The sequence below is a fragment of the Dendrobium catenatum genome, unplaced genomic scaffold (genome assembly GCF_001605985.2).
Source record: "Dendrobium catenatum unplaced genomic scaffold, ASM160598v2 fragScaff_scaffold_621, whole genome shotgun sequence".
Lineage (NCBI taxonomy): Eukaryota > Viridiplantae > Streptophyta > Magnoliopsida > Asparagales > Orchidaceae > Dendrobium > Dendrobium catenatum.
Window position 1 is genome coordinate 19,030,176 of NW_021319083.1, and position 15,947 is coordinate 19,046,122.

The window sequence follows — 15,947 nt, forward strand, 5'->3', positions numbered from 1 at the left end:
CAATAAATATCTTACTCATTGAGTATTTGCTATCATTTTGCTGTGTTTTTTACTGCACTTTTCAAATATTTAATAAAAAGGCAGCAAAATAGCAGCTAATATGCAGTTAAAATGATGTATTAAACGTTCTTTTTCAAAAATACATCAAAAGCACATTAAAAACGCATAAAATCCAGACAAAAAATTAGGTCCGCCGTTGAATTGAGAGATGTGTTCCCTAAGCAACCTTTTACATGGTACAAAGTAAGAGATGAGAGTTTGGCTTTCATTTAAGATTTGGTGTTCCATTTCACATTGTTTCTTGCATTTATGCTCCAATATGAATTTCACGATAAATTTTATTTTATTTCTGTAGGTTGATCTTCGAGATAGAAAAGTATTGGGTACTATTTTTGCTTATACAAAGTAAATTTTTATTCACTTATTGTATATTTTCTATACCATAATTGAATGTTATTATATATATAATATCTTATTTCAATTTATCTTAGTTAATGTATAATACAATTATAAATCATCTATATGTATACAAATTTAATATTTCATATAGATATAGAATTTTATATCTATGATATCTCATATCATAAATTTTTTTTAGTTATATATTTTTTATTTTTAAATTTTTATTCACGTGCATCATATACACGTGCATTTATACTAGTATTTAAAAAATCCTTTGCATTTAAACTCTCTTAACATAAAGATGAATTTTAGTATTTTACATAGGCAGCTGAAGCTGACATCCATTAGAAGCTCCTTTTTATATATATTTTTTATTTTTTTACAATTTTGCTCCAATGGAAATCAGTACTGCAACAGAATTCGTAATATTTAAAATTAGTTTAAAACGATTCAAAATGTGTTATCAGAAAACAAAAAAAACAAAAAAAAACAGAAGAGAGAAACAAAAACGTATCAGTAATACTACAAACCATTCAACATTTCAATGTGCTGACTGCTGAAAGAAACCAAAATCACAGATAAAGAAGCTTGCAAAACCAATTATCCCAACTTTCAGAAACTGCGTTTATCATTTAAGCTTCATTTGGGACGACTTTCTAAAACAGCTTTTTGTACTAAAAAACTGCTTTAAGAAGTAGTAAGAAAGCCGTCCAAAACGAAACCTAAAACATCACCATAATATATTAGCTCTCGTATTAACATAAAGAAATCAATGCTTGTGCTAAATAACACAGTTCAAACTCACCTTAGAAAGAGTAATCCTTACGATCAACATTCACTTCATTCAATTCCATCTCAGCCAAGCATTCCTCTGCACTTAAAGGAGGAAGCTGTCTTGTCCTCCTCCTCAAATTATGTTTGTGCCAGTCACTTTTAAAGTGCTCTCTGTACTGTTTAACGTCTCCCACAATGGTATCACAAGTGCTGCATTTGTTCTGCTTGACTTGTTCTTCACCGCTTTTGTTTTCAGTTGAGATATTATTGCTCATAATTTTCTCTCGCAGATCGACTACAGATTCAGTCTCTTGGACAGAACTTGATTCAGCGTCTTTTGTATTGTCATATTGCTGGTAGACATTGGAATCCCCTTCTAGAAATACAGAGACGGCTAGTATTTCCAGCTTCCCTTGAAAGCCCCGAATCAAAGCATCGCAATCTCGAAAATGTCCTGGGTCTATTTCACAGACCTGAGACAAGATCATAAATAGAAAAATAAAAAATAAAAAATAAAAAAAGCAAATTCAGAGATGGGAAGGACTGAGAAAAAATGGTGCAATAGAGAAAAAAAACTTATTTCTGCATGGCAAAAGAACTGCTAAAGATGTTTTATAAGAATTGAAAACTTGGCTCAAGATTTTTGGAAGCTTCATCTTTCTGCCCACCTCTTTTCAGATGTTTAAATACTAATGTTATTGAAATAAAAGATTAAAAATAAAAGTTTAGAAGAGTGGCCAAGGTATAATGGGTTGAAATGGGCTAAGCAAAAGTGGGTTGTTTGGCGCATACAATGGAATGCGCCATTTAGTATGGCACATTGCTATAGTTTCACAAGGTTGTTGAATACGCCCTTTAGCATGGCGCATTACTACAGTTTCACAAGGTTGACTGCGGGCATGCAGTATGAATGCGTCAAATCATTTGGCGCATTCTTTAAAATGCGTCAATTTATTTGGCTTGTTTGCTCCATTTTAAATTTTAAAACTTACATGCTCGTTTTAAATTAGAGTTGCCTTCCCGATTTCAAATTTTTTGGCATTTGCAAGAGGGTGTACCTTGGTGTATGTTTTTTGCTGATGATATTCTTCTTGTTGATAAGACTAGAGAGAGAGTTGAAGGTAAACTTGAACCTTAGAGTCTAAAGGTTTTCACTTCATTAAATCTAAAACTGAATATATGGAGTATAACTTTAGTAGTAATAAACCTAGTGGGGGTTTCTGACTTTGAGAGATCAAGTCATTAATAAAAGTACATGTTTTAGATATTTTGGATCTATTGTTCAAAGTGATGGTGAAATATATGGGGGATATTATCAGTAGAATTCAAGTTAGATAGTTAAAATGGAGGAATGCATCGGGGCTTGTTGTGTGATAGAAAAGTCTCCCTCAAACTTAAGGGAAAATTCTATAAGATGGTGGTGAGACCTGCAATGCTTTATGGTGCAGACTGTTGGCCATTAAATGAGAGTATAATACTAAGTTAAGTGTTGCGGAGATGAGGATGCTCAGGTAGATGAGTGGATTTACCCTTAGAGATAAGATACGAAATGAGCATATATGGGAAAAGGTTGGAGTAGCTCCAGTGGAAGATAAAATTAGAGAGAGTCGCCTTAGATGGTTTGATCACATAAAACGATGGCCTTCCAATGACCCGGTTATGAAAGTAGAGAAATTAAATTTGACTTATATTAAGAAAGGTAGAGGTAGACCTAAAAAGGCTTGGTTAGAACTTAGAAAATATTAGAAATGATCTTTCTTTATTAGATTTAAATGAGAATTTGACATTTAACAGGACACAATGGAAAAAAAGGTTTCATGTAGCCGACCCCATGTAGTGGGACAAAGGCTTGATGTTGTTGTTGTACATGCTCCTACTACTAAAAATATATATTATATATGCTCCTTAAAAAGATCCTAAAATAAATAACAATAACTAGGAAATAGAGCGATGCGGTAGACGCAACTCCAAAGGCTCTTCTTTGAACATCACTTAGAATCCAGGTTTACATATTTATGGCAAAGTGAAATTTCACCATTCATTAAAGAACAGCATAATTCTAAGGATGTCTAAATCAAACCCGCAGCTTACTAGCGAATATGAAATCATTATAACAAAAATAAAAAATAAAGCATAAGGCATAAAATATCTAAAAAAATCATGCGAGTACAACCCTTTGTATCTTCACTCAGTTTAATTTGCAAAGTTTGAGACTTACAACGGTTGGCATTCCACCTGATGCATCTTTTAAGACTACATTCGCATTCCAGCCACCAAGCTTTTCCATTAGAGTAGAAAGGTGTCTTTCTGGTACAATAAGCCGCAATCTCATAGGAGCTCTTTTTATTGGAAAATGTTCCTGGAGCTCTTTAATAACTTCCAAAGCCTACAAAATCAAGCAAAACGGATTATAATAGGAGTTTAGAGATATCGTGACTTCAACAGCAGTAGCAGCATCCTATTAATCCACATCAAACACCAAAATTCTTCATGCAGAACTATGTTAGATTTGGCCAACTTCAATTATCACAACTCAATGAATTCCAAATAATTTTTTTTTCTTTTTTTAGTACAAATATTTTTTGAATAAATGAATTCCAAATAATTAATAACGTAAGTACAGATTAAGGAGGGATCTTCTAATAAATCTACTCTTAAATACGTGTAGGCCAAGAATTAGACAGTAATTCTATCCAAGCCGTGCAGTTTAAAGTTCCGCTTCCGCATACTATTAACTTGCAATAATAAAGAATCCAAGAGATGAAGGCCCGATTTAATTTAAATGTATTACAAAATCTGCCTTCCATAGCCTTATACGTGAAAGGAGCAATCTGTAAAACTAAATGACTCTCCTATGGTTCAATTTTCTTATGTAGATGGAAATAATTGTGAAATATGACAGGGTATAAGGGCAAAAAAATAAATTTAATGTTCTCAAGGTATTTATCAGGAAAACATGTTCAACAAAGTATATGAGTACAATCCAAAAAACTATTCATTAATATCATTCATCGTTAAAAAAAATTAATGAAAACACCTTATCAAAAAGGATGGTACCTGTTTCTTAGAACTATTATGAGGATCAATGGCAAAATGTATTTCATGCATCAGCCGTTCAATCATGCTGATAGTGTAAGGACGTTGTGTTTCAGGATTTATGGTCTTCTGCATCACAATTGTTGCAATATCCCTAAACTGGCTCGATAGTTGCGATTCCCTCTCCTTACCAGCAACTTGAAGCTCTCCCTTCTCCAAAATCTGGTGATTTCATAGAAAAGCATGATCAAACTAATATTCTTGACAAAGTAAATAGAATTTCAATGGTTGAATAACCGTCAGTCAAATAGAAATAGCATTAATGTATTGTAAAAGAGCAACAGTATATCCATTTAATTATTAAAATAAATAATTCCATAGTTATGAAAATTTTAAAATAAAAAAAAGATGCAGAACACGAAAACTGCGAGAGAATCAAATCTGAAAGGACGTTTTCTAAGAATGGGTGTTAAAAAGGAATTAAGCAAACAATTTCATGTAAACTCAAGGCGGCTATTAATAATGTTATGATTGGAATAAGAGCAATACATTATGAAATGGGATAAGAATATTTTCAAGTATAAACAAAACATAAATAGTTGCAGAATTAATAGAGCAATACGTGAAAATAGGCTATATTTTGAGATGGTTAATCCTGAAAGCATGCCAAACTAAAATGACAACTAAGCATCTCACCTCTTTGCATATGACTGATTGATCAGTAGTTTTAAAAGCTTCATATAACTCCTTCGATTTTGCGAGGATTCCTTTTGAAACATTTGAATAAACGGTATGCGACTGCAATACTTCATCCAAATCTTTTTCTCTGCAGAAGATTAAAAAAAAACAGCATTTCATAGGATAGCGTACAATGGAGAGCAAAAGATTTGCCAAGACGTTGGAAAAATAAAATTACTAAAAAAATTAGAGAATTATAACATAGATAAAATTTGAAAAAGAAAAAAAAAAGAACTGATGATGAGGACATCCATAGGAGATTCCGACATACGTACCATCGGAGGGGTCGTCGAGCGACGGCCATGATTCAGAGTCTTTATTTTTATGTTTTATTTTATTCATGTAATTTATATTTCATGCTTTTCCATTTGTACCTCTATGAGGGAATTAGTGTTTGTTGTAGCCCAAGAGTTCTCGTCTCCTACGGGGTCTTGATGGGGCCTCGGGTTATGGCGGTACTGGTCTCTAGGGTGGCCATGATCTGCTCTGTTATCCTCACCATAGGGTGAGTGAGGTCGTGAAGGTGTATAGATCGCGGGATTCTCAATACGCTCTATGTTATCTAAACGATTATTGGTTAATCTCCTAAAATCTACTAAGTCCGTCTGAGTGTTACGAATTTGCTGCGTAACAGTTCCCAATTGGCCCAGTATGAGGTCTAGGGTCGCCTGGAGGTGTTCCAGATCCATGGGTGAAGGTTAGGGTTTGAAAGGAAAAGTGTCGGGGTGGTGGACAGCACCTAGACGCTATGGTAGGAGGCTCCTAAGGCTTCTATATGCTGCTGGAATACTAAGGACAGCAACCTAACACAATGGCGTAAGTTGTCCAAGTGTTTAAGGATGGTTGTAGAGTGTGAACAGCAACATAACAAGGGTTTAAGGGCACCTAAAAGTCACTAAACAGTGCAGGAAAAGTCCTGGACAGCAATGTTTTCTAAGGTGGCAAGTGACCTAGGTGATTGGGTGGGTGGCAAGTGACAAGGACGACACTTAGTTAAAGTAAAGATGCTTGTTTACAATGAAAATAACATTCAGGAAATTACTGGACAGCAAAGTATATCAACAAAATTAGCTACCTAATGGTGTTATGCATGCAAATGACTAATGACAAGATAAATTAGACTCCTAGGATACACCTAGCACAAGCAAAGCATGCTAACCATGCTCTGCTACCAAGATGATGTGATACCAGGAATTGAATCTCAGAAAATTTAATAAAAGTTGTTAAAATAATGAAAGTTCAATCTTGACGCTTTTCTTAAGTGATATTTCAAAAAGATCTTAAAATTTTAACCAAGTATAGGCAAGTTATCACCGCTAAATTAGCAAGATCTATAAAATAACGATGGCAATAAATAGTAAAGTCAATGAAAAGCCAACTAGAATCCGGCGGTTAACAAAGCGATTGTCTCACCTTGAGGCTACGCTCATTTGTCTACTTTTAGGGTTGTCGGAAGAAGAAGAACCACACAAGGGATGAAACCACTCCGAGGTAGACGGTTCCGGAGATCCGTAGTGAAGGAGAGGAAGGCATAGGATGTGGAGGTGGCGTGGAAAGTCGGCCGTCGATGGTCCACTCGTAGTCCGAACGTTGTCTATCAATGACTTGGATGAGGGTCGGGAGGATCCGATCCAAGTAATCTCCCACGGTGTCTTCGTCGGATTCAAATTCCGATTCAAAGAACGGCGATTGTAGGACGTCGAGATTACCGTGGGCATCGAACACAAGCCCCCATTCTAGCTCGGGATCCACCATGCGACATGGAGGTGAAGATGGGTGGTCGCCACAAGAAGCTCTCCAATGGGAGGGAGAGGGGGTCGGCGGGTTGTAGAGGTGATGGGAGGCCCGTAGTAGAGCTAGGGTGAGAGGGTGAGGGTTTTGTTTGAAAACTGAAATTAATTTCAGTTTAAGGGAATTGATGAATGAAAATTTTCTACTATTATGTTCTCTTTGTGAGTTCAAGAAGATCTCTTGGTGAGTTCTTTGCATGAGATCTCTTTGTGAGTTCTCTTGGTATTTACATCCATAGCTCTTCTCCTCATCCACAAAATACCACAATCCATACCCACGATTTTGAAAGAAGTAGACCCTCTCCACTTTTGCTATCTCCTTGGGATCCCCACCCGTCGGCCACCCTAATCCCGCCGGCCGGCCGGCCACCTTGCCGCCGGCTCCTCCCCACCTTCCTCCCTCTCCACCACCTCCCCACATCTCCCTCTCCAACCCCTCATTGAAATTTGAATTTCAAATTTGAATTTCTTTCCAAATTTGGAAATTCTATTTATGGAAAGTTTTTGAATAAATCCAAAGTTAAAATTAAATTGGTTTGGATTTTATTTCAGATTTTTCTATTCATCTTTTATTTTTGGAAACCTTTCCCTCTCTCCCTAACTCCCTCTCTCTCTAGTAATGCCCCCCCCCCTCTAGGTGGAATTCCCATTAATTAGGTAATTAACTCCCCCTTATTTGAAATCCTAATTAAGCCCAAATACCCTTTCCCTCCAATTACATCAAAAATTGAAACTAATTTCAGTTTTCAAGTCCTCCTTCACCTCTCTCTCTATCGCCGGCTCCCCTTATGGCTCCATTCAATTAAAATTTATTTAATGCCTTAATTGCCTCTTAATTGGAAAATCAAATCTCAAATTTTCCCTCCCAATTCCCTTAAACTGAAATTAATTTCAGTTTTCAAACAAAACCCTCACCCTAGCTCTACCGCGGGCCTCCCATCACCTCTACAACCCGCTGACCCCCTCTCCCTCCCATTGGAGAGCTTCTTGTGGCGACCACCCATCTTCACCTCCATGTCGCATGGCGGATCCCGAGCTAGAATGGGGGCTTGTGTTCGATGCTCACGGTAATCTCGACGTCCTACAATCGTCGTTCATTGACGCGGGATTTGAATCCGACGAAGACACCGTGGGAGATTATTTGGATCGGATCCTCCCGACCCTCATCCAAGTCATTGATAGACAACGTCCGGACTACGAGTGGACCATCGACAGCCGACTTTTCACGCCACCTCCACATCCTACGCCTTCCTCTCGTTCACTACGGATCTTCAACACCGTCTATCTCGGAGTGGTTTCATCCCTTGTGTGGTTCTTCTTCTTCCGACAACCCTAGAAGTAGACAAATGAGCATAGCCTCAAGGTGAGACAATCACTTTGTTAACCGCCAGATTCTAGTTGGCTTTTCATTAGCTTTACTATTTATTGTCATCGTTATTTTATAGATCTTGCTAATTTAGCGGTAATAACTTGCCTAGACTTGGTTAAAATCTAAGATCTTTTTGAAATATCACTTAAGAAAAGCGTCAAGATTGAACTTTCATTATTTTAACAACTTTTATTAAATTTTCTGAGATTCAATTCCTGGTATCACATCAACTGATGTTGAACAAGGTGTTCAAATTCAATCAAAATTTATATATTTTTTAATTTAAATTAAATTTTAAATTTTAAAGTTAAGCTAGCTGTTCAAAGTTGGTGAAGAAAGTTTGTAAGAAAATTGAAAGCGAGGCTGGATGATCATTACCATCATATGCATGTGATTAGACTTTTCATGTACAACTAGACCAAAAGTTGTCATGCAAGCCAAGTGATGCCTTACATATCAACATCCCAAATATAGTTTCAAATACAAGACGAAATGGTTAGGCCCACCTCCCTCAAAATGAAAATTCAAGTGAAGAGGGCCAGAGGCGATTCCATATAAGCGCACATTCATTTTTAAACCACCTGCCTCCTCCGTTCAAATTTTGATATTTTTATTTATTTGGAGCATTTTTCTTTTGAATGTTGTAAATTAGTTGTAAGCATCCCATGCATATTTAATATGATGGAAATATATGAAAAATATTATTTGGTTCTATAAAAGTTTCTAGGACTTGGAAATCTTACTCCGCTGGGCGGATGGTAACCATGTAAATTTGATGACTTCCACGGTCGTGGAAGATTTGGTAACCAATCATGGATGCATTTTTTTATTACTTTATTGTATTTCTAACCCCAGCACATCCCTATTCATATCTTTCATCTTCTTCTTCACCATACCATGAAAACCAACAAAAAATCTCATGATTCAAGGTCTCATTCCAAACCTTAGAATGTGTTTTGGAGGTTAATGAAGGAAAGATGGGTGTGTAAGAGGTTTTGAAGGTGAAGGAAAATGGCTAGTGTTCACTTGGGGGATGTGAAGCCTAGAAGAAGACAAGTGTTCCTTTGAAGAGTAAAACTTGCGCCTTGGGAATTTTCTTCTTCTTTAGTGGTAGTATCTATTTTCTTTCTTGGGGAGATAAGGGTGGAAATGGGAGTATTGACCTCAATACCTGCTCCAAGTTCATGATGAAAACAAAAAGCAAAAGGCCTAACATTGTACGAAATTCATCCGAAATGTATCGACCAAAATTCCAAATCACTGAAATGACCAAGATCAACACTTATATTAGTCAGGGTTGTCGATCAAAAATAAAAACTTCACACACATGCGAATTAAGGCGGAATCAACGTCTACAAACAACGAGGATTCAGCGAGCGGGTTGAGGCACAATTTATATATATATATATGTGTTGATTTGGAGGGGATTAATTAGGATATATTTCCTAATCAAAGAGGACGGATTTGGGGGCTAATTTCGAGAGGGTTAATTAGGAGATATTTCTTAATTAAAGATAACATATTTGAAAGCTGATTGGAGGGCTATTTTGATATTTGTTGTTAATTATTTGGTATAAGTAGTATGATTTATGTCAAGTTTTGTACAGAATTTTGTTTGGAGTCTTGTTGTCTACTGTTTTGTGAGAGATCCTAGTGGTCTAGGGAATGGAAGAGAAGATCCTCCTCTCAAAAGAAGATCATTGTATCTTGCTTGTTTTTATTTTTTTTCATCAATAAAAATCTGGTGTTTGCTGAATTTATTGAGTTTCGTTGGTTGTTTTTATACCAAGTTGTATTAGGGACATTAACAATCATTTTATAATATTCAAAATAAAATTATAACAATTAAATTAAAATTCAAAATATCGAGGGAAGTAGGCCAATGGTTGACCAAAAAAGGGTGTTTGCATAGAAGCAACTCTTAATTTGAATTTACATTTGATGTAAGGCGAGGTTGGCCACCATCTTGGACTTCTCTCTCTCTCTCTCACACACACACATTCAGCTCCTCTCCTTACCAATCTTTCCATCACTTAAAACACACAACCAAGGTTAAGACATGCAAACTAAAACAAAAAGAGCGCAAAAACCAATAAAAAAATATCAGGAACCAACAAAAATAACAAGAAGATATGAACAAATCCATCATCACCAAGTAAGACCTTACACTAGTTTATTTATCTTAGTTAGCATTCTAGTTACATTTCTGCATTCTATTATTCATATTGGTAATCCTGATTACATGAATTCCTCTATCCATTAATACAGCAACGAATGAAATCAAGAGATCTCTCAAAATCAAGTGGGTTGAAATGGAGACCATGAAATGAAAAATAAGCAGAATTACTAGCATTTTGAAGCATGTGGACAACGAGGTGAAGTCCACCCAAATGAATACCTCCGAAAAAAGATCCCTCGACACCCCATACTGACAATCAAGCGAATTAAGCATTCAGCCTTAGATAGTAATTTAAGTTAACACTCATCTTTCGATGATGAAATAATAAGACAGTATATTGGGGATCGAATTGAAGCAATAAAGTGTCTGCATGTGATTTGGACTCTTCATATATTGCCAGGTACTCAAAAGAGATATTGCCGTCTCCATATACCAATGTGTCATTGAGCTTATTATTATATTCCTCCTCCACGATTATAATATCGTTCAGGACACTGTTACCATTAAATTCTAACGGAACAGAAGGTAAGAATCACGAATTTCGAAAGCCGAACGGATCTTCTAAGTTCACGAGATTATTGACGAAACTGTAGCTAAGTATCACAAACAATGGAAACAAAAGACATAGGTTTAGGATTTCATACACTCCAGATCGCCATGAAAGAACCTTGTTCTTATAGCAGGCGATCTCGAACCGCTTGCCATGTTTCTTGAGGCGGACGATGGCAACGTTCGTCAGCCTCTTCTGTCCGATGGGCTGAACCAAAGTCTTCGACATCTCCCTGGGCTGTTTGGTATCGGGTTTAGAGCGGGATTTAAGGATTTACGGCATAAATCCGGGATTTACTAAATCCCTCGGTTCGGCAGATTTACGGGATTTGGCCGAAGAAGCGCGCGAAAGGGAGGAAGTTAACTTCACAACCAGCGAGCTCCCGTTATTGCTTCCGATCAAAATGTCTTTAACTTCCGATCCGACAGGAAGGCAAAGTCGTCGAAGTCGAAGGAGCTTAGTCGAACAGCCACGAAGGAGCCGCAGAAGCGACGCGTGCACTCTCTACACCTCCAGCCAGACCAGCCTGCGAAGCAACGAAGCCGAACAGCAACGACGAAAAGAAACAAACCCTAGACGCCCCAAGCTTATTATTGATTAACTTAATTAATATAATTTAAAATTTTAATAATTAAGTATATTAATTAAATAATTAATAATGTAATTAGTTTATAAATTAAGTATCAAATTTAACTTAATTAAATAATTAATAATTAAATGTTATATAATTAGCTTTGTTGGTATATCTTAAAATATATATTATTAAATATATAATTATTAGTGTAAATAATAATTAATGAGTAGTTTAATTCTAAAGTAATTAATGAGATGATTAATAATATAATTTATAATTAAAACTAACAAAATAATACTTAAATAATAAATAAATAATTAGTTAAGTAACTAGTGATTTCAAAATAGCTAGTAGGATTAAATATAATTTCAAATAGAATAATTATTATATAATATGTGATAAAGAACAAATAAATTTATAATTTAATGCAGAAGCGAATTAAGTGGCTTCATATTACTCCTTCAATTTTAAATCTCAAAATGCTTTAAATCCTATAATCTATTGGCAAATAACTTTTTTGGATTTAACAAGATTTAAAAGTTGTTATACCAAACACAATTCAGGATTTATGAGCATAGGATTTACTAAATCCATATTTGCAAGATTTAGTAAATGATGAGGACATCAGATTTCGACACGTGTACCATCGTCGGAGACGCAGGTCGACGGCTATGATCCAGAGTCTTTATTTCTGATTTATTTTGTATTTTATTTATTCTCGCATTTTTCTTTTCCTAGTTTACCCCTGTGGGTATTGAGTCGCTATTATAGCCCTGAGGGCATTTCTGTCTTTCTAGCTTTTGTTTCATGCTGGCCTATTTAAAGGAGGTCCCGCATGCATCCATACTAGATGATTAAATGTGTTAATGAAATTTTATGTTCTTCGTTTTGATCTCTAAGTGAGTTCATGAGAGGAGAATCCCGAGGAGGGTGATTTGCATACCCGACATTGCCGCGGTTGACTTCGAGCTCTCGGTTAGTCTTTTTGACTTATCTAATTTTCCTACACCTCTTTTCTCCTCACTACCCGCCAGTATTCCCCTTAATTTCCGCCATACCTGATCCCCCTCCCCAAAGCCCATCCCGCCGGCACCTAAGGCCTCCCTAAGCCGCCGCCTTTCTTTTTTATCCCAAACGGCGGCCACCAACCCATCCGCTGCCCCCTCTTCCCCAAGCTCCAAAACCTGCCGGCCCCCCTTTGGCTCTATTTTGAATTTCAAATTCAAAGGGAGTTACTACCTTCCTAAATGAGCTCAAGGCATTTAGGAAAGTTTTCCTATTTGGATTTCAATCAAATATTTTGAAATTTCAAAGTACTTCCAAAGGCTTGGACTTAATTTAGGAAACTTGCCTATTGAATTTAAAATCTAAAAATTATTTCAGATTTGATCTAAATCCACTAATTAAATCCTTGGGCCCAACATCAATTAAAACAAAATCCCTTTCTCCCCTCCCTATTTGGTCGGTCCACTCAATCCGCCCTCTCCTATCTCATATCTCATTAATTACACGACAGAAAAGCCATGCGGCGAATACACCCAATTAATTACCCTAATGTCCCTCATACCGTCCCACCTCCCCCCTTATGGGATTAATTTGAATTTTCAAAATTAATTTCCCTCAAATCCACTTAACTTGAAATTAATTTCAGATTACTAATCCTCAGCACCAAACCCCCACCTAGCAAAAAGCCGCCCCTCTCTCCTTTCCTCCCACCCGAACCCCTCCTCCCTCCTTTTCTCCTTGGCCAACTTCCCTAAGTGATCAGGGATCCCTTCTAAGATCATGCATGGCCGGATCTGGAGATTGTCACAGCTTTGCTTACAACGCCCCAAGGAGAAGATCGATATCCTCGCTCTCTTTCCTTATCCTAACGAAACCCTATTGGGAATACGATGAAATGGTGGAAAGATATGGGGGGGGGGTTCGCAAACGAATCCTCTACTGCCTCGGCGGAAGACATCAAACTCCAACAACCCAAGAGTACGTGGGGTTTGTTCAATCGGACGCCACCCACTTCCCCAACTCCGGTTCCTTCCCTGAGACTAGTCCCCTCGGCAATCACTTGTTTATTAGTGGCATCCTTAAGTTTGTGTGCAATCCCTTTCGCTAAGCCGAGCGACATCAAGGTGCATGTGAGGGATCCAAGGTGAATGATCTAGAATCTTTAACCGTGGATTTTTGTTAAGAGCCATTTGCTTTATTATTTAATTTGTTGAAATGATTTTGTTACTCATGTTGCTTTTTAATTGTAATCAAATTGACATTACTTGTTATTCCCGTGAAGATTTTCTTACATCTATCTTGGATCGCATTCCGTTTTTTAATTAGCTACACAAAGTTCACAAGTTATTAATTTCCTCGATTCTTGCTCATTTTCATTATTTTGTATTAGACAATGGTTAAGCTGTTTGCATTGTAGCTCAGAAGTTCCTGGGTCTAGTTCCTTTCACCTCATTGCTGTACCATTGGCCTAGTTAATGTAATTTTCATTGTTTTTTTCCTTGCTTGCCCATTAAATCCTGCACTGTTTACATCAACGTTAAGGTCTATTCATTGTTTTTAAGTGTTGTCCTTGTCACAATAACATCCCTAGTTGTCCTGGTTACTTAAAGAAACCATTTATGGCTTCCTGTCCAGAAAAATTTTTAGCAGTATTTAGAGGATTTTGGTGACCCTTAAAAACCTAGTGTTTAGGCGCCGTCCACTTCCCAAAACCCATCTAACACCTAGGCAGCTTCACCAACTGCTGTGGTTTGCATGTCAAACAAAATCTCAACCATTTAGTTGGATTAGGAGCATTTCAATTTAGTGTCTTAGTGCTGTCCAAGCCTTTAAGGCAACCCTTCCCTAAGTGACCTAGGTGAGCTTAAAATTCAACGTAAATCCTCAGCTTGAACTTGTCCAAACAAATTTTCTGCAACCTTTAGTGAGTCTAAGTGAGCCTAACTTAGTGTCCTAATGAATGTCCTTACACCCACTCTTCATTAAGCATCACTTAACACTTGTCCAAATGGAACCCGCATAACTTCGAAAAAGAAGTTAGGAATGACCTAGTTAGTCTTGTGGGCTCTCTAAACTAAAACCACGAGAAACATGTTGACTCTCCCCACTCTAGGTACGTCCCCCTCATTAGAAGTCAAATTCAGTGATAATCGGAAGATGCCCACACTGCTTATCAAACCTAGACTTGAGCTAAGCCACACAACATCACTTAGAATCACATTAACTGTCTACCGCATCTTTAATGTTTAATCGGAACCCTTACTACTTTATGGGAATGGTTAGACAAATTAGTGAACTATTTTGAATCCGTCATATCCGTGAGTCCCTACCAGGTTAGCATCTTCTTAAGTCTCATCTAAAAGGCTAGTCTCTTCAATTTTGGATGGATTGGAAGATATAAAGAAACTCACGGTGAGTACCTAACTTCTAATTGAAAGACACGAGGGCTAGAACTTGAATATAAAATAACGACGGCATCTACCAGTCGACCGAAACCAACTGGTTTTTAAGCTTAGGTCAACCCCTTGTTCATCAAATCTTTGGGTGTTACACTTTTCAAAGAACCATTACCCTTGGTTGATCGTTAATCTACTAGAGCACTACCTACCCTCTTTTAGTTGGGAACAAAACTTTGGACATTACTGTTGGTCGAGACCACACGCCATCCTTTAAGTAACATCAGGTGCTGTGCCTTCAACCTGTAGGTTTTCTCATAGCCTCGATGGCCGACCCTCTATTGGGCTTCTTTGGAAAGATCTGGTTCCATATGACTCCGCCAACTTGGGCCGACTCCTAAGCCATCCAGTCACATTTTAGGCCTCCCCAGCCACTTGACACCTCGTAAGTTGTATATAATAAGATCATTAAAAAGAAAAGATGGCCGCTGAAACCTAAGACGAGTGCAATTCCATTATCGTGGATACTAATGATAATCGCACTGATAAGACAATTCTTTGAGGATGAGATTAAAGTGATTACATTAGATTCCGCTACATGATTTAAATGCCTGTATTATTTTAGGAGAGGCTAAAACCTTTAAACCTGGATACCTTAGCCCATCCTGATCATATATCGTCATCAAGAGAAGTATCCCTTATTGGATAAGAGTCGCATAGAGGATATTAATTTGTTATCTCGAACAAACTGATTTGATTCTTGAACCCACTTTTGGAGTTAATATTTTAAGACGATTGATGATCTAATCATATCTTCTGCTGAGATGACTCGAATAAGTTTGATTTAATTCCGGGAAATAATTATGATTGCGGATCAAGGATAATCTCTTGAGAGTTAAAAGTGATTCAGCGTGAATTTCTAACCTGATTTAACTCCCGATTAATTGACCTATGAATCCAATGTTATGCTAGGGTTACAACTAAACCTTATTATATATATTTGAGAATATACTATGATTTCGGAAGATAGTGAATTTTGAGTCTGAAGTTCTGAGCCTAATTTGAATAATGATGTCTCCTCTTATTTTATTGGAGTCTATTTTAGGAGTTTTTGCTCATCTAGATTTATATTTT

At 36.9% G+C, this 15,947-nt stretch overlaps 1 protein-coding gene across 1 annotated transcript; it reads right to left on the minus strand.

Annotated features, from left to right (window-relative positions):
- Nucleotides 1-901: 901 nt before the first annotated feature.
- Nucleotides 902-11,415, minus strand: LOC110112329 (ribosome maturation protein SBDS). Its single transcript, XM_020844521.2, has 5 exons — nucleotides 10,933-11,415; nucleotides 4,909-5,038; nucleotides 4,234-4,434; nucleotides 3,395-3,562; nucleotides 902-1,649 (listed from the first exon to the last, which is right to left on the minus strand). The coding sequence occupies exons 1-5, from the start codon at nucleotides 11,064-11,066 to the stop codon at nucleotides 1,209-1,211; spliced, it is 1,074 nt and encodes a 357-aa protein (XP_020700180.1). The 5' UTR covers nucleotides 11,067-11,415; the 3' UTR covers nucleotides 902-1,208.
- Nucleotides 11,416-15,947: the final 4,532 nt, after the last annotated feature.

What these genes read in the sequence shown, in the direction of transcription:
- LOC110112329 (XM_020844521.2), bottom strand. Translation starts at nt 11,066, where the DNA reads ATGTCGAAGACTTTGGTTCAGCCCATCGGACAGAAGAGGCTGACGAAC. An exon ending in CTTTCATGGCGATCTGGAGT is followed by an intron (nt 5,039 to 10,932) that starts GTATGAAATCCT and finishes AATCTTCTGCAG; the next exon opens with AGAAAAAGATTTGGATGAAG. An exon ending in ATAATAGTTCTAAGAAACAG is followed by an intron (nt 3,563 to 4,233) that starts GTACCATCCTTT and finishes TTGATTTTGTAG; the next exon opens with GCTTTGGAAGTTATTAAAGA.